We start from the raw sequence: 21,013 nt of genomic DNA, 5'->3' as shown, positions 1-21,013 counted from the left end.
AAGTAGGATCCTCCTTAAACATTTACTAAAGGTTTGATAGATAACCATCAAAATACAAAGATTTTAAGAACTAGAAAATAATTGACAATGTGATGAGTCTTGAATTTCTTTAGAACTTAAATGCAAGAAAGCTTTTGTAATTATTACTTCAGACGAAGCAAATCAGCACCAAAAACCTGAAAAACAGATCTTATTTTACTTTGAAACTGAAAAAAAACTGAAAATTAGTCTTTCTTCATTTTGAAACTGAATTTTTTAGCAATGCTATTAAATAAATAATAACTTGATCTTATGACAGAAAAATGCTATTAAAGATGCTTTCGCAAGGTGTACTTATAAATAGCAAAAGATAGTTAAAGGATCCCACCTAATTTCGATGGAATTACCCACTGGTAATAGAATTAGTTTTTTACCAAGAAGTTTTCCGTTAAAGTATCTAATAATTTTCTTGTTTTTACAAAAGCCTTTTACCATAGAAGGTAAAACCCTTCTTTACAAACCCAAAATTCTAAGTGAAAACCTGATCTTGGAGCGCATCCATATAGGCATACAAGCTGTAAACTTCAAAGGAGATAGACCTAATCAAACTGTTATATGTGATTTGCTGGAGACCATCTAATTTTTTGTTATTAGTGACCACATAAAGCCATTTTCATATACTATAGTTAACCCTAGGAAGCAATTGAATCCCTATAGCTATGTCAAGTAAACAAGGTTCATCTGGCAATACATAACCAGACCAAGCTGTGTGTCCTGAGCTAATTTTCAGTTGCCAAAATTTAGATCATCAGCCTACAAAATGACAAAATCTATCCACGAAACCTAATGTCTGACCAGTTAGCAGCTGATCAAAGTCATCCCAGTCCATATTAAGTTAACAGCAAGTTTCTAAACTGCAAGCTGAAGAATGAAGACTTACTTTTCCAGGTATAACTCTACAAGAATAAATAAGTCAAACTCTGTAAAATACACATCTACTGCTAAACAGTGAGAGAAATCCATGCCTGGATTCTTTCGAGTTTTTCCAAAGCAATACTCAATGGCTGTGTTGTTTTTGCATAGCTCTGAAGAAGTGACATTGCAGCATTTTTATCGCCTCTTGCCTGTATTGTCAGGATCTCCCTGCTGAGGCTTTCAACAGCTCCTTCAACCTTCAAAGAGAAAACAATTGCATGCCTTGGCAAGTTTTATTTTACGAATCTTTAATATATATGTAAGTATGTATGTATGTATTACCTTTGTAAAATCAACAGAAAATGTTCCGTCTGAGTGCAAAAGAAAGGCTCCATTCTCATATAACCAATTAAATTGCAATGCCTGCCCTTTACTGCTCTCAAATAGCCAAAGTCAAATTTCAGTTCATGTTAACTCTGATTACTAGAGGTATTTGTGACTATATATAATACATCCATACCCGTGTGCTTCTTCTAGTCCAAAACGTATTGAGCGAAAGCATCCCGCCAAGAAAGACACATACATAGATTTTTCTAAGCTCTTCGAAAGCAGTTCCTGTGAAATTAAGAACAAACAGATGGTCCATCACTTTGGGTATAAAATAAATAAAAAAGGAGTATTCTTCTTAATTATCAAACTGCTTGGCCATAGTTCACCATAACTATAAATTGATGGTGGCAGTAGAGTAGGTTATTGGCACCATAATAGGTTGTACCGTTCAAGCCAGCCTAAATCATTCTATATTGTTGGCATACACAGATGCATATCAATGCACTACTGCAAACCGACGGCATTGTGGATTTTTATCTTGCTTTTTCATCTAAAAATTCACTCTTGACCACTAAATAGCTCTCTTTGTATGCCAGCTGGTTTGGAACTCTTCCCAGGTGATATAGTTTTGTCTTTTTCTCTTTGCCAGGAATTTGATGGCCGCATGTATAGATTAGACAAGATAACAACAACACTCATCATTTTGCAGTGGACCGAAGGTCAGATAAAAAAAATAACCCATGTATATGGAATACCTACAGCAACACCCCTCCCTCTGCTAAAGTGGGGAAAATGAGAATCAAATGTGAAAAAGAATTTATGTAATGCTAGTTTCTACGACAAATTAGTTATTACCATGTAATGCACATTCTAATAGCAATCTACAGTTCTACATATATCTATGATGACATTTGATGCTAGGAATTATTCATAGAAAATATTTGTTTGTTTAAAAAAAATGTATGAACTACCATAAAACGATTAAAATTACTCTATTCCAGTGCAAGATAATTGGATGGAAGTTAGTAGGCCACTGACCTGGTTGATGAGGAATTTTAGTGCCCAGAGGCCAACAATATCTGCTTTTGCTTCTTCTAAGGCCGAGTGGAATTCTTGAAGTTCCTTAGAATCATGAAAAAAGAAAAATATGTCGGACAAGACTAACTAATGCAACTTTTACCCCAAAAAAAAATAATGTACCATGCATGTAATAATCTTTTGCTGAAAATGCTGAGGAAGAACCTATGAGACTCATCTTAGTCAAAAATAACAGATGCAATTCTTTTAAAAAGATAATCAAATAAACCCCACCATAATGATCACTCACAAAACTTGTACTACATGTTTCCATGTAAATAGTGGTAATTTTCTACATTTGATGTGTTCTGTGATTCCAGCACCTTGCAATTTTATTTATTTTTTTTAATAAAGAAGCATGTGGCATTACAATGCAAATTTATCCCTTCAAAAATTGATTTTTTTTTTTTTCAAAAAAAAGGTAGAATGAAAAGGACAAAAGAGTTTTAGAGTGCGATGATGGACACCAGATGATTCTTGCATACTGATCTTAAGCAAAAAATGTCTCTGCTTGTAGTATCACCATGATCCATCCTTGATATTCCAGCATTGCAATGGGAAAACAGCTCAACTATTGATTAAGCTTCAACTTTTAAGTTACCACTACCCACACAAAGTACATGCACCAACATATGCATTTCACATGCATAAGCAAAGGAATATATTTCATGCTTGACTCATACACAAAAAATGATAATCAAGGATAATTCCAACAGAAAAACAAAATATCTACATTTAACAAACTATAGCTTCTTGATATCCTTAATTTTTTTTCTCTACAACATATAAGTCAAGAAACCCTCTAAGCATTGTTAAATGCCTCAAAATGTTAATCAGAAAATACTAAAAAATGAGCTATGTATATCAATGTTTGTGTTTATTTGCCAAGTTTGGCTATTGAGTAATTAATAGAACCAATATATGACAAAGATTTGAGATGAAGAAACAAACCAAACGAACTGTTGACTGTTGACCACTTGGAAGGACTATGGTATGAGGTCCAATCCCATGACAGCACTCATGGCAAATTGTGTGTGTATAGAAAGACTCAAAATCAACATATTCCTTTTGTTCCCCTTTAATGCATACATCAGATATAGGCTGGAGAATATGCTTAAACCTGACAAGCATACAATTCAAAATTTGCAATTTTCTTAATAAATTTCAGTATCACAAAAGTACGTCAATTGATCAACCATAACCAGCAAAATATGAGAAGCTGACAATTTAAAGTTCATTTCAAATAAATGAACATTCAAAACAAAGCAGATACATACTTGGCCTCTGAGACATTCTTGAGCAAGACCATTGATGTTCCACGCTCATTTACTATACGCTCATCATTTGGTAAATTAAAAGCAACCGTTTGGGGGCCTTTCACATCCTGACATGTCACACATCATTTTTGATTTAATGTCTGCTAAGATGACTGAGCCTACAAACTATATGTACTTTGTGACTGCTAGCAGATACTGAAACCCTCCTTGTAAATACAGACAAACAAAATAGGATAAAACATGTAGGCTGTTAAAGCTATAAATTTTTTTTTCTTTTCAGATTCAAAACAACATGGAAAAAAGAAAGCACATCCATAATCAATGCCAAAGCTGTCAGCCTGATTAACTTTTCTGTTCCTATGTACTTAAGGCCAGCCAAAACAGATTCCATCAAAAGCAGAAAAGTTTCATCACCTGACCTGGCTCGATGCATGCAATTCAAAGAAAGGAGTATATAAATGACTGTGCTCCCCTATAAATAAATTGTTTGGTGTAAAAATCACCTGTGGATTTTTTTATTATAATCTTGTTAAATATGATACAACAGAAAATAGGCATCTATCATGATACTTTGGTGGAATTGGCAAAAATTCAGCCAAACTTTCATAATATTTTCTCAAAGCTTTCATTGCAGCTCTAATACAGTGATCTTGGGCTCAAATACCATGAAATTTGAAGATGGAAGATACAACCTACACAGGGCACTAAACTGACTAGTTTATATATCAAAAGACATGAGTAGTAGGACATTCCAGTGATAGGCACATGCATACTCTTGTATATACAATATGATGTCCAATCAATGTACAGGCTTATAGTAAGAAAACCTAGAGCAAAATCAACATATATGAGGCAGCGTATGCAGAAAACAAAGGTCCGTCACTTAGCAGTTCTTTTTCAATTGCTGTTTGTGATCTCCATTTCAACACTTATTTCATGCATTGTCAACAAAGTGCCTATCACCATAACAACTCGACACTCATCCAACTCAGCTATAATAGTGATCATTCAGTTCTATTATGCTTACACTTCAGAAGTTTTTACCATATGAGACCCAACCAAGGACGTCCGATTAAGAATAAAATCAAAGAAGATTGAATAATCCAATTAAGAAAGCCAAATGCACCCATTTGATGAAAAAATCAACACACTTCCAAAATAATATTGTACCTTAAAAACTTCCATTAATTGGCAATCAACAAAGGAGACCACAGTTCCAAATCATAGATGCTGTCAAAACTGAGTAAAACATAACATGTATTTCCATTTGTGGCCATAAATTAACCAAATGTAAGTAAAACTAATGACACTAGTACCTGCAGGCTCGTACATGAAGCTACTAAAAAAGGAAGACAGTGAAGAGCAACTACAAACTCACCCCTGCATTATAAAGAAGCTGGATGACACGGATTGGAGCTGCAACTACATCGTGTGATTTGTACTCACTGTCCAAAGGAAGATTTCGTTGCAAATCCTAATACAATGTCACTGTTACAACAAGAGTGAACTACATAATGGATCTGAAAATAACTAGATTTACCTGCAGATGGTCCCCAAATAGTTTGACTTGAGAAGTTGCTATGTCATCTCGTATTCCAACAAATGCCTCAAATGTTGCCTTAATAATATATGATAAAACTAATAAGAACCAGAAAATTGTGAATAGCACGATGAAGGATATTATGTCCTAATTGATTCTGACAATGAAGAAGATCTAATAAATCAAAATTGAATAAGGAGTTCATGTTTAACTATAAATTACAGACAATGATAACAAAACATGGTGAATAGTTCCCTGCAGGATTAGCATAGCAGGAAAGCCAATAATAATCAATCACTCCCTTTAGATTGAATCATAATATCAGGGCCAATGATACCAAGACCAAAGGCACCTTAATTGTTTGCCAGAACTAAACTATGGTACTCAGCATACACACTTCGCAGTATGGATGCAAACAGAATGGTCCAAATGAAAATTTTGCATATCCTCACCCAAAGTCCGCCGTACCGATACCGGTCGGCGTACTGATGGTAGCCCGCACCGGTTCCGAATTCCACGCTGATCCACGTTGATCCCATACCGGTCCCGTACCGGTCTGTATCGATCTCGTACCAGTCCGTACCCAGTCCGTACCAGTCCCGTACTGGTCCCAGACTCGTTCTCCAACGATAAGCTACCGGTACCGGATTCCACGCTGATCCGGTACCGGTCCCAGGCCGGACCGGTACGTACCAGCCCGTACCGGCCGATACAGACCGGTACGGCAGACCATGTCCTCACCTGAACCCGAACTGTTGCACCATGTCCTCACCTGAACCCAAACTGTTGCATTCCTTTATGTTTGCTGCTCACACGTGCACCATGCTATTTGGATGTTCCAAGTTACAGTGAGAGCCTTTATCAAATTAAAAGTCTAATACCAAGTTCATGTCTATATAAATATCAGGCTCTGGGAGATCTTGATTTAAGAACCTTAAACTAACAATAAGGTTTCTCTGAAATTAATGGCTGCTGCTAGGAGAAAGCATGTCCTGTTGGAAAGTGTCAGTTTGGAAATTTTTCTAAATGCTGCTGAGCTTATTTCTAGTACTTGGCTGGGGATTCCCTCAATCAGAGATATCAGTCACAGAGGCGTTCCTTGACATTGTTTTCTCATTTCAGTTCTGGACTGAAACATGGTGATAGGTCCTTAAATGCAAAGTTAATAATTATTTTTCATGAGCACTGGCAGAAAAGCCAGTATAGCTGATAGTTGGACCTCCCAGGAAATGTAGATTGTTCGCATCATCTTCTTAGAGGACACCTGGAAGATGACAGAATGGACTAATTGAATATCTTTCTATTCTCTGAGGCTAATTTAATGGGCCGGCAAATTAAACAAAAAGATGGAAGGATGTGAAAGGTCTGTTATCATTAGATACATATTGCAACTATTGCAGGATGGACTGTAGTGTGGAACAGTTGATTCCTTAAAAGTGCAAATGTTCTGATGTTTCCTTTGCAATAAAAAAATTGTGACCCCTAATTATGTGATCAAGAAGCATTAAGCTTTTGGCAATTACTCCTATCGAACTTCTGAATATTACAGTTAAAATTTACTCAGCATTTGTTCCCCGACCATCTCAACATGAGCATAGTTGTATGATCTCTCTTTCAGGTGCACATCAGATTGATCTCCTACCTTCTTAGAGGTGATCTAGTGGGCATGACTCTGTTGGATTCTTCAAACACAATGTGACAGTTTCTCAAAAAGAGCCTCTAAAATGAGAGATGTTGACAAAGAAATGTCAAAAGATGAAAATGCAGTGCATTGGCTTATTTTATTGCATTCTTCAGCTTATCACGACGAGGTTTTTAAGTTGTTACCATCAATGTCGGGGCATTATCATCTTCTAATTTAATTTGCACTCATTCTTACTATTATTTCTGTGTGGGTTCATCAATATATTTTCCTTGGATCCCAAACCATTAACAAATACAATCTAATCTTAAGCATCCAACACAAATACAAGATCTAGGCCACCGAGAGTAACGAAACAAAATACTAATGTTCTTGAACAAGCAATGCTTATGCTAGACTCCAATATGGTAAATAAACATGGGTTTGCAGGGATTTACAATGCTGAATTAAATTGCAGTAGTTAGAGTGATATTTTATGGAAATCACTTGTCAACGCTTCAACCAGAACTCCATTTGCACTCCAAAAAATGGCTTTTAAATGTACCAGAAAATACCTTGAAGGTGGGACTAGAATCAGGTTGGGATAAGCCACGCCCCTGCCCGGGCCCAGCATAAAATATTTTTGGCCTTCCTGTTGGGCATAGGCACGAAGTTTTTTTTTTTTCTCCAAAATCCCAACCCGAACCCAACCCGAGCCAAGGCCCAATCACAGCCCAAAGCCCAGTGGGGCTGACGCAAATTAGCCATTTTGGGACATAGAATGGGCTGAACAAGTTAGCATGATCAATCAGATTTTTGGCCCAATTGGCCTAAACAATGTTCTGCTATGGCGGGGTGTCGTACTAGTTAGGATCATTATCAGCCAGCTGTTGGATCAATTGTTCAGGGCATGATCCACTGAAGTAGTCACAGAGGTTTCTGGCAAGACAGGCGACGCCACCGATGGCATTAAGGATGATCTAGGTTTGGTGTCACCATTCATGAGGGGTTGGATGTACTCCTAGAGGAAGTGAAGGGGGTCAAAGGGCTGAGGCCCGATGATAGAGGGGGAACATATGGGGAAAGAATCCAAACCGAGGAAGCTGACGAGGTCACCACCATTGCGAAGATCAAAGCTATTGGAGGTGGCGTAAAGGAGGTAGGGAGCAGAGAGACGGAGGGGAAGAAAGGCTCGGCAAAGGCGGAGGAGGCAAAGGGGGCCTAGGGTAAAGGTTAGGGCTTGGGAGGTTGAATTCCTCGATGAGCCGCCAGGCAAGCAAGGGCAAGTGAGATCACCACCACTAGCAATAGTATTAGAGGGGGAGAAGGTAGCAATGCAAACATACTAGTGGCAAAAGTAGCACTTACGATGGGTGGCGTAGCCTGGGGCTCCAACAAAGACCATTGTTTTCCAGTGAGGGGAGAGGGAGCAGGAGAGGAGAGAGCAAGATTATGAAACTTTCAATGCCACAAAAATAAAAATAAAAAGAGAAATCATTAAATTATTAATTAATTGAGTAAATAAAGAAAGATTTATTAATTAAGGAAAACCAAGCTCAGTCTCGAGCCTGGTCCGAGCCCAGGCTTTAGGTCAGGCCTGGTCTAGGTCAAGCATCGATCTAAGTCTAGCCCGAAATTTCTCTAGACCCTATATTTAGGTCCAAACCCGACTTGAGCTTGGGCTAGCCCATGGCCCGACAGGCCTCAAGCCAGCTCGAGCCTACTTTCGGCCCTATTTGAAGGGGTTGCTCAGAGCTCCAAGCCTCTTCTTCAAGTTCATTGGACATATTTTTCCATTGTGCCTCTTTTCCTGAAGTATTCAAATCCACACTGGAATAAGTGTAGCCTGCCACCACCTAGGCATCGATTGCTGTTGCTCCTTCCTCTAAATTGGCAATGATGTGCATCATTATGCTTCAGGTTTTTGTGTACTCATAGATGGTTCTTTGAAGCTCCATCCCACGTTACAAGAGATCAAGAACTTCGTTTGATTTTAATTACTCTAAAGTTCTTCCATATGCAAGCAATCAAACACGGGGAGAAGCATTTGCTCCAAAGCGCATAATTTATGCAAACTTGCACCATAATGGTACATACTACATACTAATGTATGATAAACCATACATGGTGCCTTTTGCATGCGAGCAATGTATCGTCCCATAAGGATATTGAGATAGGAGAAGATGATGCCCAATTGTGAAACTTGTTGATGCATTTATTGTTAAGCAGGCCTAAATTAGGTTTATCTACTATTGAGCATAGCAAGTTTTTGCCTTAAACTTTTTTTATGACTAGGTTTTTTAAGACCTTCAAGTTATGTTAATAAGTAAAATATTTCTACATGGGAATGATGGTAAAGGAAATACCTCTTTCATTATCAAAAACCTATTGATATTAACCCATTCTCTTGCCCATTTATAAGTGTGGCCAGTACACAAACTAACCTAGTTCAAAAGCATTTCTTAATTGAATGTTCAGAACAACAACAACAATTACTGTCTAGTTTCTCTAATTTTGTGGCAATTGCACCGATTACAACCATCCTAAGTGATTTAAATTTAGAGTATTACAACTTAAGTTGGGGGCTTGCCATTTTCATAAGATAGTTAAAAGAATGAATGGAGTGCACGCACTGATGCAGCTAAGGGTCCTTATATTTGCCAGTCATCCAATTAGAGACTCAAGTTTCTGTTAAGAGGTCTCACTAGAGCAGCCCATATGAAGGAAGATCGCCAAAATTTAAGAAGTTCGTATTTTGAAGTTATTCTCCAGCGTCTTTCGAGAAGGCAATCTAATACATGTCCGTTCAAAAGGAAGCTTCACTAGCATCAATATAGTTAAATCCTCATTAAGATAGAAATGCTTCCACGATGTCCGACATCGAGTTAGCTTTCCAACGCATCCTAAATCACCCAAAGCAGAGGTCGGATGAGGAAGTTGTTAATGATTTATCAAAAATATGTTAGTGTCGACGAACTTCTAGAAAATTATGAAAATGTCATTATGCGGCCCATAATTTAAAGGATGATTTTTCTTTAATTCTTGTCCATTTTTTTTATATTCCTTTCTTTTAGAAACTCAAGTTAGATGAGCTAGAAGTCCAGTAGGAGTTAGGAATCTATTTTTAGCTAATTATTTAATATTTATCCCTTTATTTTCTTTAGGAAACTTGTATCCTACGGGAACTAGGAAAGCCTAATGTCTTTAGGAGATCTCATCTATAAATAAATCCTAGTTGTACGCCTTTAATATCAAGTATTCATCAGTAAAGTTCTTTTAAGTTCTTCAACTCCTGAATTGGAGTGATTCCCTGCTTGCTCTGGTGTGAGACCATGTTCGCATGAGAGACAGCTAGTGCGATGCTAGAAGCCTTGAGCATTCCCCAAAGAGATTGGAGGTGCAAGCCAAAGGTCCTGAAGGAGTTGGTGTGAGGCCATCGATTACCCCTTTAAGTTTATTTTTCTTCTAGTTCAACTTTCCACTGTGCTACTCATCTCGTGCAAGCTTGCCTAGCTGGCCAACATTTGACTTGATATTAGAGCCAAACCTAATCACTTATTGTCCCTATCTAGTTTAAAAAAGAAAATTATTATTTTAGTTTTTCTTCAACAAAGCCCATTACCTTCCCATTGGCTCCTTTCAACCTTTTCCTCCTACCACCCTCGGCCCTAGCTTTACACAAAAAATACTCATTGCTCCTTTCAAGTGAAAACAAAAATCATTTTTCCCTACTTAAGCCTTTTCCATCCATCAAAGATCTTAGATCAAATCAATGATGAAAACTGAGATTAGTGACCACTAATTGGTGTTCCTTCTTCCTGGTCGAACACCTGATCAGATCACCATTTTCACCATCGACCCTCCTTTCTCCTTACTCATTTCCTATCTCCCCTATTCTTTGGGCACCCACCTTCCAACTCTACTATCTGTCGCCTGCACCCCATGGCAACGTAACCCCGCGCAACCTCGACCAACGGCCAACTTCTTTGACTTCGAATAAGAACTCTCCGACTCTCACAACCACTAACTTCTTAGGGGAATGCCCGGAGAATTCTCAATTGTCGAACCCCAAAAAGCCTTAGTTATCTGAAACACCCCATCAATTATCAACCTCATGCTTGGAGCCAAAGCCCTACGGAGAATTTAGGACACTGTCAACTATGGTTTGGACTTGGTCCATCGAAGTCAAGCTCTCGATCTTCATCGAGTGCTCTAACAAGCTTGCCGACCACCTTATCCCAGCATCAGCGGCTCATCCTCATCTTTTGTCTCAGTCCTCCCACTCTAGACTCAAGTCCTTCTGCCACCGCAGCCCTTGGCTGGTCCATCCACAATGCCATCAGCCATCTCTCCCCTATTTCTCATATATTCTTGATTTCCATCAACAACCGCTTGATATGTTCCAACGACCTCCTGCTTCTTTGCTTAGGCCTTATCATGGCCGAAATTGCTAGAATCATCATCACTACTGCTCTTGTTCTTCATCTTGGATAACTTGTGGCGATCTCGATATCTTCTTGACGAGGGCTCTTCATCTTGACCATCACTCTGCTATTCTTCTAGTATCATGGCCTTAATGAGTTCGGAACAACCAAGACATCACAGCCCACCGTAATCTCCTTTCTCCCTCAATTCAATCGAGGGCAAAGGAATCGGTAGCGAAGGCATACAACATAGGTGTGCAACAACCAGAACTAAGCAAAAATAACTATATCACCTTTATTTTTGAGAATAGAATGACTTGAGCCAGCATTTTCCCCTTCTCCTTAATATAAATAAATCTTTTCCAAAAGAAAAAAAATATCTATTCTATCGCTATCCCCAAGAGAGCAAGCTCTCTTTTGGAAGGCAACCTGTAACAAGCCTAATCCAAGTTAGTTTTGGAAGAGGATCGGATAGGCTACCTATTACTGTGCATTCCTAATTTTGTACTACTTGAAGCTTAGGGCCATAGACTCCAAGTCATGTTTGGATTCCCGAGTAGGTTTGACCTAAGTTCCCTAGGTCAAACCAAAGCCATCTTCTAGTGCAGCTCAATGGCACACTCATAGCTGCCAACACCCCTATATCCAGTATTTTATATGCAGCTGCACAATGGTCGTATCTTGTCAAACATGTCAACTTGGAACCCTAGTAGTGGCAATGCTAATCCTCCAGCAATACTTAATGACGGTGTTGCTCAACTAGAGCAGCCATTTGATGATTGATGGACATCCTGCGCAACCTAAATGCCCAAGAAATGCCCTTAGGCATGCAACTCCAGCCGCAATACAACGAATTTGAAGAAATTCCCCAGCCACTAACTGCCTAACAAAGAGTTTATGACCCCAAAGAAGACATCCACAGAAGGGTTCGACTAGAGGTAGCTGATTTTCAAGGCAAACTGGATCCAAATACTTTTATTGATTGGCTTACAATCATTGAAGATTATCTCAATTTGTACAAGCTTATTGGACAAAGAAGTGTTGAGTTTGTCAAAAACAAGCTCAAAGGCCAAGCCAGAATTGGTGGCAGGCAGTCAAAGATTATACCCATGCCTATCACGAGCCTATTAACACTTAGGAGTTAGGATGCTATGCACATGAAGCTGAAGAAGTACCTGCACCGTAATTATGGCAATCAAATTTATGAAAGGCTTCTACAACTTCAGCAAGGTGCTGTGACTGTTGCTGAAGACACTGAGTAGTTCAATGAATTAACTGCAAGGTGCGAGTTTGCTGATCATGATGAACACCACATGGCAATATACAACATGGCCAACAGACTGACATAAAAGCTAAAATGGCATTGCACCGAATAGAGAATCTTGATGAGGCCTTCCATCAAACTCTACAATTAGAGAAAGCCATCACCATGCGGGCCAGATGTCCAACCTCTTGCTCATTCTACCTCTACAGCACTATACCAAATACTGAGCCGTAGTGTGAGAACACGATCACATGAGATCTGCAACCAGTACAAGGCTTAGATAATTCCCTAAAGAAGTGGAGGTGCGAGGCCAAAGACCCTCAAGGAGTTGGCATGAGGCCATCAGCTATCCCTTTATATTTATTTTCTTCTTATAGTTCAAGTTTCTGCTATGTTACTATGATCTCATGCAGGCTTGCCTAGCTAGCCTGCATCACACACTTATGGTCCGTATTCTATCACTTAAACGAGAAAAGCAGGCAGCCAACTTTAGAAGCTGTTTTCAAGTGAATCTAGAGCATTATATTCATGCCCTAGCATTTTGTAATGGCCAATGAAAAATACTTCACAACATGCACCAAAAGAATAGTGGCTCAAAAAAATCATAATAATGAAAGGAAAAACAATGCTATTTCAAAGCAGAGGCACATTTATATTGCTTACATAAAGGTGGAGATAAAACACACTGAGAAGAAATGCTAAAATGGGAAAAGAAAGATAAAAGTAACTAGTAAAAACTGAACATATGCAAACAGCCCAAGATTTTCTTAAAACCTTCACGAATCATATTTATAGGGGATGAGGAAAGATAAAATAGAAAATCTTTCATAAAAACAAGCATTAAGATCTTAATCTTGCAAGTACAACGCCTCTTGATCATATTACTCTATGCATAAAGAAATGGTTGTTAGGAAAAGGTCAGACCAATTGTTTATACTAACACAAAAGGAAATAGTCAGAAGAAGGTGAGACCAAATATGTATAACACAAGAATTACCTTATATCCAAAAAGTGCATCTTCATATGTCTCATATGGGCCAATAGTGACATCCAATTTTGAGTCCTACATGACAAACTAAACAATGAGAACATCAAGGCGGTAATTTGTACTATTGAGATAAAAAATAAAATAAAATAAAATAATCTCCTGAAAATTGATGAACTTATTTTATTTAGCTCCTCAAACAACAAGCATGATTTATGGACACCATCGAGGGGGAAAAATAATAAAATAGCAATTATAAAGAAAAAAGGATCTAATCTTTTATTACTTAAAGATATCTTGATTGGCCAGTTAGTTATCAATATTCTCAGCAACACATACAAATGCCATTAGCAAGCAAGTGGCATTCACATATATGTACAGCAAATAATATCAAGTTCTTCATAGGTTTACAAGGAAAAAGTGTTCAGGGTAGAGAGAAATAGGCATACATGTGCCTGGATATGTTAAAGTTCGTTAGAGATTTACTATCGAAATTAACAAAGTGAAAAAGAAGTATTGTATAGAGAGAAACAATTCAAAGAATTTCTCACTATCATTTAACCATCTGAACATTTTAAACTATTCAAACATGACTACAATAGAGACACAATATACATCCAAGATAAACTTTACTGGCCGGAGCAATGAGAAAATGAAATTTCCTTATACCACAAATTACCAGGAACTTGTATTCTCACTTGAAGATCCTTAGAACAATTCAAAGAGTATAAATAGTCAAAGGTACCAACATATTGGTATAGAATATGCTCAGAACACCTTCTACAGATACTGCATAGAAGATATGCTTGGATAGAAGATATGCTAGGAACATTTTCTAGATTTAACCTTGAACCTTCAAATCCCAGGTTTAGCATACATTTGAAGTGGAAATAATAGGTTGATCAATCCCAAAATGGTATCTGTAAGCTTGGAAAGTGAAACAACCTGATCAGGTAAATGGTTCATTGTCTGAGTTGCTGCAATGAATTTACTCAATCATCCGCATGGAGGTGAGAGTTATGCAAAATAAGGAAAATGTTAACTGCCACCAAAAGGAAAGCCCACCAAAGTAGGATGTTAGACCTAGTTGGAACAGAGAAACATACACATTTGTGCCACAACAACCTGTATGGAAAGGAAGTTTGATGCTCTCCACAGGTTACAATGATGAAATTAATTAAGTTGAAGTTTTCATGTTTATTATAGTTGTATTAATTAATGCTTATCGAAACCCATTTGCTTATGTTCATAAATTTGTTGATATCGGTGATAGTACAACTATTTAACTGTGTTCCAGAATAAAATTCCTTTTACTACCTGCCAACCTAGTTCAAATTTATGTTAAACCAGAAAAATGAAAATGATGGTTTAACCCAATAAAGTGTCCAATTATATATTTATTAAAACAGTTTCTTTTGAGAATTTTCCTTACACATTTATGCATATATAAAGATTAGATTGTTACAATAATATGGGAATCTCTGAAAGATAAAAAGATGTAATACCATTTGCACGGAATTTTCTCTTACTTTGGGGTTTTTTGGTGACTTGGAATCTGCTATTGGCATCATCAGCATTTCCATTAATCACATCCTTCTCGCTTATATGTATACCAGCGCATATGATTCCTTGGTTGACGCACCATATATGAGAACAGGATGCTTCATGATGACAAGCCAAAAAGAAGATTCGAATACCCACCCCCCACTCCCAAAAAATGAAAGAAAAAAATGCAAGAAATTTCTCAATGTACAACCAGAAGATAGTTTTGTTCTAGATATAGATATTACGACGTAAGCGATAGGTTCCATGACATAGGCTGCTTTTAACAATTACTCTACTGGATATTATACGCAAGAAAATTAATGCATGACATGTAAAGACAGCATAATGTGAACCTTTATTTACTAGATATCAAATAGATACAAAAATGGAAGATAGGATAGGTAATTAAATAAACAGGCAAGCATCGAAATCACAGCTTTTATACGACCCACATGGTATAGGCCTTCGTCTTGTAACTGTAAATGTATAAAGGAGAGAAGAAAGCAGCAAGGACAAAAGCTGTTCCAAGGCAGGTCTAAAGTTTAGCTTTCTCATCTCTAATGAACAAGAAATGCATTAAGCTAATCATCATCACTTGGCATCAAAATTACCAGGTTTGTAGCATTTGATCATTAGACTAGTTGATGCTAGCAACAAGGTATATGGCCTAGCTAGAAGCCCCATGTGTTTTATGCAAAGATATCACAGATGCTAGATGTGTGCACTCTTTCTACCTGCGTATTAGTCACTCATGGAAAGGTATCACATATGGTCATCCATCATCAAAGTATAATATGCTCAACTTCAGTATAGGTGCCAATGCAACTAAACAGTACAAATGTTTTTAATTAAATGTACAAGTCATATATTGCAGTCATGTCCTTAACAATTTTTTTATATCCCCTAAATTTGAATCTAGAAGTAGAGTAAATAGGATAAGCCTTTTGAACTACAGACTTTGTATCAGCATCTAATCTTTGGCATGCCTGTGAATTCTACATTGATTAAGAAATTTCATTTGGGTAACAATTATCATCATAATTTAGAGGTACCATTTCCAAACTGAAGAAGATATAGTGGAGCCCTAAATAGCATGTAAGAAGCAAAAGAAAATGCCAAGTTAAAATTAATTTGATTTAGAGGCAAAAACAAATTATAACCTAAGTATTAACTATAAAATAATTACAGAAGAGAAAGAAGGATTGAAAAGATTATACCAATTTTATGCTATGAACAGTGAAAAATAGCATAAAAATAGGAAGCATACTAACCAACTCGATCCACGCTATGTCAGATTCATAGTAATCATTGGATAGAAAAGCATCTGCTTTAGTTTTCAGCAACTTCTTCAGGCTTGTGAAAGAAGCCAATAAAAAAAAGGTTACCATTCGATTTTGAAACCAAAACTAAAGGTGCAAAATGTTATACTAAGCAAGTTCTGAAGCTCCAACAAGTTTCTTTAGAAGCATTAACATCAGCTTACCTAGAAGAGTCAGACAGTTCTGCTGCTGAATGAAGCAGCTCAGCTGCTTTCACAAGAAAAGTTCTATACTCTTGGGAAAATGGAACTATGAATAAATTATTTGATTTTAAGGGCTCCATAAATGCAACATGGTCGTTAGAAAAAGATGCTGCAGGGAATGAAGTATCATCATGCCTTCTGATGACAGTAAAAAATCCTGTTGCAGCTTTTTGTTCACAGTCCCTTAGATTCTGCTTCCATAGTTCAAATTCCTAATACAGCAGCATAAAAGTGTCAGTAGTAGTAACAGAAAGAAAGATCAAGGATGATGTTGGTGTCAAGAGAAATGATTACTTGTATCGGCATAAAGAATAAGACGTCACATAAGTCAACACTATAAAGCACATAAAAGCAGAAAATATTTTTGTACTTGTCTAGCAAAAAGTGATACAACACTGACACATGTCAAATACCATTTTGTCCATATCAGGAGGGTAGAAATTTGCACCAGGGGGCTTCACCACAGGAAATGCAACCCTATATTCAATTCCCTTCCAACCAGAAACAGGCTTGGTAGCATCAACAAGTAACTTCAAAGAAGAATCTGCTGTTGTTAGAAATGCCTTGTTTTCATCCAGGCATGACCTGTTATTGCAAGTTAAACTTCAACACCATGTAGAAAACAGAAGTAAATAGAGTTAATACACACACACACGCACTAGCATTAGCTTAATCTTTAAGTATATTTGGAGGAAATGAAATATCAACAGTACAGTAGTAGCCTTTATGTATTTTAAAAATAAATCATTTGGTAAATGGCCATAATATGTTAAATTTACAGAATTTGTCAAATCTGTTAATTATGTTAAACGTCCATTCAAATACTCCATTGTTATTATAAATTTCGTTAATCTCATTTGGTGGATAATAGATGACAAAAATACCCTCATCAGTTCTGATGCAATGAGAAAATCTTATTTCTTTGAAGAATTATAAAATGATCTGTTGCAAAAAGGGCAACTTTGGTCGTGAGTCAAAAATTGTGAGATCAATGCCATGGAAATTGATCAAAACGCTAATAACCATATTAGGCATGTCAATATACATGAAATTAAAACAACTTTTGAAAACAAAGGTCATGCAAATATTGTAAAACATGGTGACCTAGAAAGAAATCTAAACAGCCTATCTTACAAAGGGAATTGTACATCGTAGAGTCTGTATAAATATATATAATAGGCAGCAGTTCACTTCAGAAAAAATTACCATGGACTTTTGTTGATGGAATAATACATCCATTTTAACTGATCTAACTTAGAAGCATTAGAGTGCTCTTTTAACCAATCTCTTAGCATTGGATTGCTACACCAAACCTGAAAAGACAAAAGAAGACCAATCACAGATCCCATAACTTCATTGCACAGTTTTTAAATGCAGTATGAGTCATATTGTATGCAAGCATAAAAAGGAAAAAAAATCAAGGACAAATATAGCTAACGATGAAAATTATCCTACATAAACTTTTTATTTGGATATAAGAGTGGACAAAGAGGGCAAGCCTTGGCACAACAGTGAGGCTGCTTTATTATGACCTCAAGCTCACGGGTTCAAGAAACAAGAACAGCCTCTCGACACATAGGGGTAAGGCTGCATACATCTGACCCTCTCTAGACCCGACAATGGCAGGAGGAGCCTTGTGCACTAGGCCGCCTTTTTTAGAATAAGAGTGGAAGCTCAACAAAAGTGTTGACATAGAAACAAATTTCAGTGTAAGTAACCTGCGTATAGAAGATTTCATCCATGACCATTGATGCTCTGAGTATGGAAGACAAGGCTTCCCTGTCTGCTTCTGAAAGCCCAGTTAACTGCATCAAAGAAAAAGGAAAGAAATCCATAACACATAATGGATGTATTCATACTCCTGAAGTTCCAAATATTAAATTTTATAAACAATATTTTTGAAACTACCAAGAATGTGCAAAATATTTAATAATGCATCCGACACTAATATTCATTATTTCTATTGATTGATATCAGCTTTAAGGAAGATGATACAAACAACTAAAGGAGTATTCCCATTTATGCTTGAAAACTGAATGTTATAGGGTTCAGATCTTCAAGACTCTGTATTTAATGATAATTATAAAGGTTTCCTTAAACCAGCTCTGACTGTTATGTCCAATGAATCTTCTTGTACCTTTGATTTTCATGACTATAATGCAAAAGTTCTTTCATAAAGTATCATCACTTTTTCTGTGTATATTAATGTCAAGAAGGCTATTTACCACTTGATTTAGACCAAATTTTCAGGTATAGAATACTCCTGATGATCAAAAGAACTTGCCAGTATGCCAAATTTTCATATACAAAACATGATTTACTTAATTACCTCTGGATCCAAATGGACAGGAGCATATCGACTAAGTTGTTTTTGTAGGATTAAACTACGAGCCTCTGTATTATCTTTATACCTGCAGCAATTACACAAGAATCACTGGAATTTAAAAGATAATATGCACCAGCAAGTTCACAAGAGCTATCTTATGTATAACTCCGTAAGAGCTATATTAATTAGAGTAAAGAAAAACACAACTCCAACTCCACACAAATAATCAACAACAAGAAAGCATTTTCACAACCTAGCTCATCTTTAACAACATAACCAGAAATCCGAAAACCTATCTAGTATCTACCAATATCAAGGGTACCGACAAGCCTAAATTATCTTCAGCGAATCTTCCTTGCAAATCTTCTCTCATCTACTTCCCGTAGTGATTTTAATATGTTACAACCTAGACAATCTAAACTACATTTACAAATAAAAAATTTCTTCACTGAAAAGGTGAACTCTGTTGCTGAAGGTTTAATTAAACAAAAAGGGTACTGCACAAAAACAAGAAGAGACATATGTTACCTCCCAAGAAATCCATACAGATAGATGAAATAAAAGAGAAGGAATCATCAGAAAAATTTAAACACGATACCAGAAATTGCTGCAAGCCCAAGAACCAAGTGGAACTGCAGAAGAGACAACAGAAAAATTGCTTGCTAAAATAGACAAAACTGATGATCTACCCAGTACTCTGCCTAAATAAGCTACAGTCACTTGTAAATATAGTTTGACTACTGAAGGATGTTGGAATGCTGCCTCATATCTATGCCCCTGAATTGTGTTGCTTGAGATACTCCAGCATAAAAATATCCACAAAGCCCAGCTCACTGCATCACATGTGATATAATCCTTAAAGTGTCTCATTCTCTTGGACTTCACCCATTTACGGTCCTTATCAATCCCCATAATCAATAAGTTGATGCATCAGAAAACAGAAATACGAATGCTGAAGGCAGAGAGAAGGATCCCCCAAAGTTAATGGTTTTACAGTAACGCTTGACTGAAAATACTCCAAAAGTGAATAATACATAAAAGAAATTAAACTAAATATGTAAATAAAACACCAAACAGAAAATATTAAAGAAAAAGGAAAAAGGTAAACAAATTCAAAAAAAGAAATAGACAACAAAAAAAATAAGGATTAAATGCAAAAAGAATTTAAGCAGTTGAAGACAAAGGGCAAGTGATTAAATACAAAGAGAAGAAAACAAAAATACAGCACAGAAAATCAGAAAAAACATAACAAAAAGATAACATAGAATGAATAAAAACAAATGTAAAAAATTGAAAATCTTTGAAATAATTTTCCCAAACTGAATACACAAAATGGAGTGTCAGCCAAAAAAAAATGAAGCAAAAACGTAAAAAGGAAAAAAGCATGACACGGAAAACCAAAAAAGGAGCAAATTAGAAAAGAAGTGCAAAAAAACAGAAAAAAGAAATAAAATAAAAGGCAACAAAGAAAAGAAAAAAACTAGAAAAACCAAACCAAAGCATGCGGCAGAACTATAATGCACTAGGAAGTTAAACTAAAAAAGAAATAAGAAACGGAACAAAGTAAACTATAGTGTAAATACAAAATAAAGAACAAATTTACATAGTTGTAAACAAAAGGCAGATGATGAAAATACAAGTAAAAAGAATAAATCAGAAGATTAAAGAGAACATAACTAAAAGGTAAAATAAAATAAAATAAAACATACAAAATTGAAAATATAAAAAAAAATTAAAATAATTTTGCCAAACGAGATAAGGGGCACGTTGGTTAGAAAGAGGTGTGTGTGTGTGTGAGAGAGAGAGAGAGGGAGGGAGGGAAGTGCGTTCGGGGGGGGGGGGGGGGGGAAGGGATAGGAATCATGGGGGCTAGAAAGTAGTAGAAATACTGGGGTTTGAACGGTTTGAAAACTTGAAAAATGGGGGGGTGGGAGAAAAAAGGGATAGGAATCATGGGGGCTAGAAAGTAGTAGAAATACTGGGGTTTGAACGGTTTGAAAACTTGAAAAATCCATTTGAAACTTTTAAAACTCGAGGGGGTGCCTTTGAAATTGGCCCAAAGTTGAGGGATGTCTTTGTAATTTTCCCTTATATTTTTCATAAGCATAATGCATTACATGTGCAAACACCACTGCACCAGTGATCCCATAAGTATCCATTCTAAAAGCAGCTAAATATGGAAAATATTGCAGCAAAAGTTGTTGGTTG

At 36.7% G+C, this 21,013-nt stretch overlaps 1 protein-coding gene across 1 annotated transcript in view; it reads right to left on the bottom strand.

The window, feature by feature from the left end:
* The window catches only part of LOC103707416 (nudix hydrolase 3), a 49,023-nt gene that overhangs the window by 791 nt on the left and 27,219 nt on the right, over window positions 1-21,013 (bottom strand). The window contains exons 6-20 of the mRNA XM_008791893.4: window positions 18,809-18,890; window positions 18,198-18,284; window positions 17,686-17,792; window positions 16,893-17,064; window positions 16,441-16,691; window positions 16,229-16,310; window positions 13,425-13,490; window positions 5,119-5,196; window positions 4,957-5,052; window positions 3,579-3,685; window positions 3,253-3,421; window positions 2,263-2,346; window positions 1,415-1,509; window positions 1,237-1,327; window positions 1,005-1,151 (exon numbers count right to left, since the gene is read on the bottom strand). Coding sequence (XP_008790115.3) covers window positions 1,005-1,151; window positions 1,237-1,327; window positions 1,415-1,509; window positions 2,263-2,346; window positions 3,253-3,421; window positions 3,579-3,685; window positions 4,957-5,052; window positions 5,119-5,196; window positions 13,425-13,490; window positions 16,229-16,310; window positions 16,441-16,691; window positions 16,893-17,064; window positions 17,686-17,792; window positions 18,198-18,284; window positions 18,809-18,890 — 1,714 coding nt within the window. The remainder of the gene's footprint in view (window positions 1-1,004; window positions 1,152-1,236; window positions 1,328-1,414; window positions 1,510-2,262; window positions 2,347-3,252; window positions 3,422-3,578; window positions 3,686-4,956; window positions 5,053-5,118; window positions 5,197-13,424; window positions 13,491-16,228; window positions 16,311-16,440; window positions 16,692-16,892; window positions 17,065-17,685; window positions 17,793-18,197; window positions 18,285-18,808; window positions 18,891-21,013) is intronic.

This window comes from Phoenix dactylifera, chromosome 1 (genome assembly GCF_009389715.1).
Source record: "Phoenix dactylifera cultivar Barhee BC4 chromosome 1, palm_55x_up_171113_PBpolish2nd_filt_p, whole genome shotgun sequence".
Lineage (NCBI taxonomy): Eukaryota > Viridiplantae > Streptophyta > Magnoliopsida > Arecales > Arecaceae > Phoenix > Phoenix dactylifera.
This window is presented reverse-complemented; position numbering and strand designations above follow the sequence as displayed.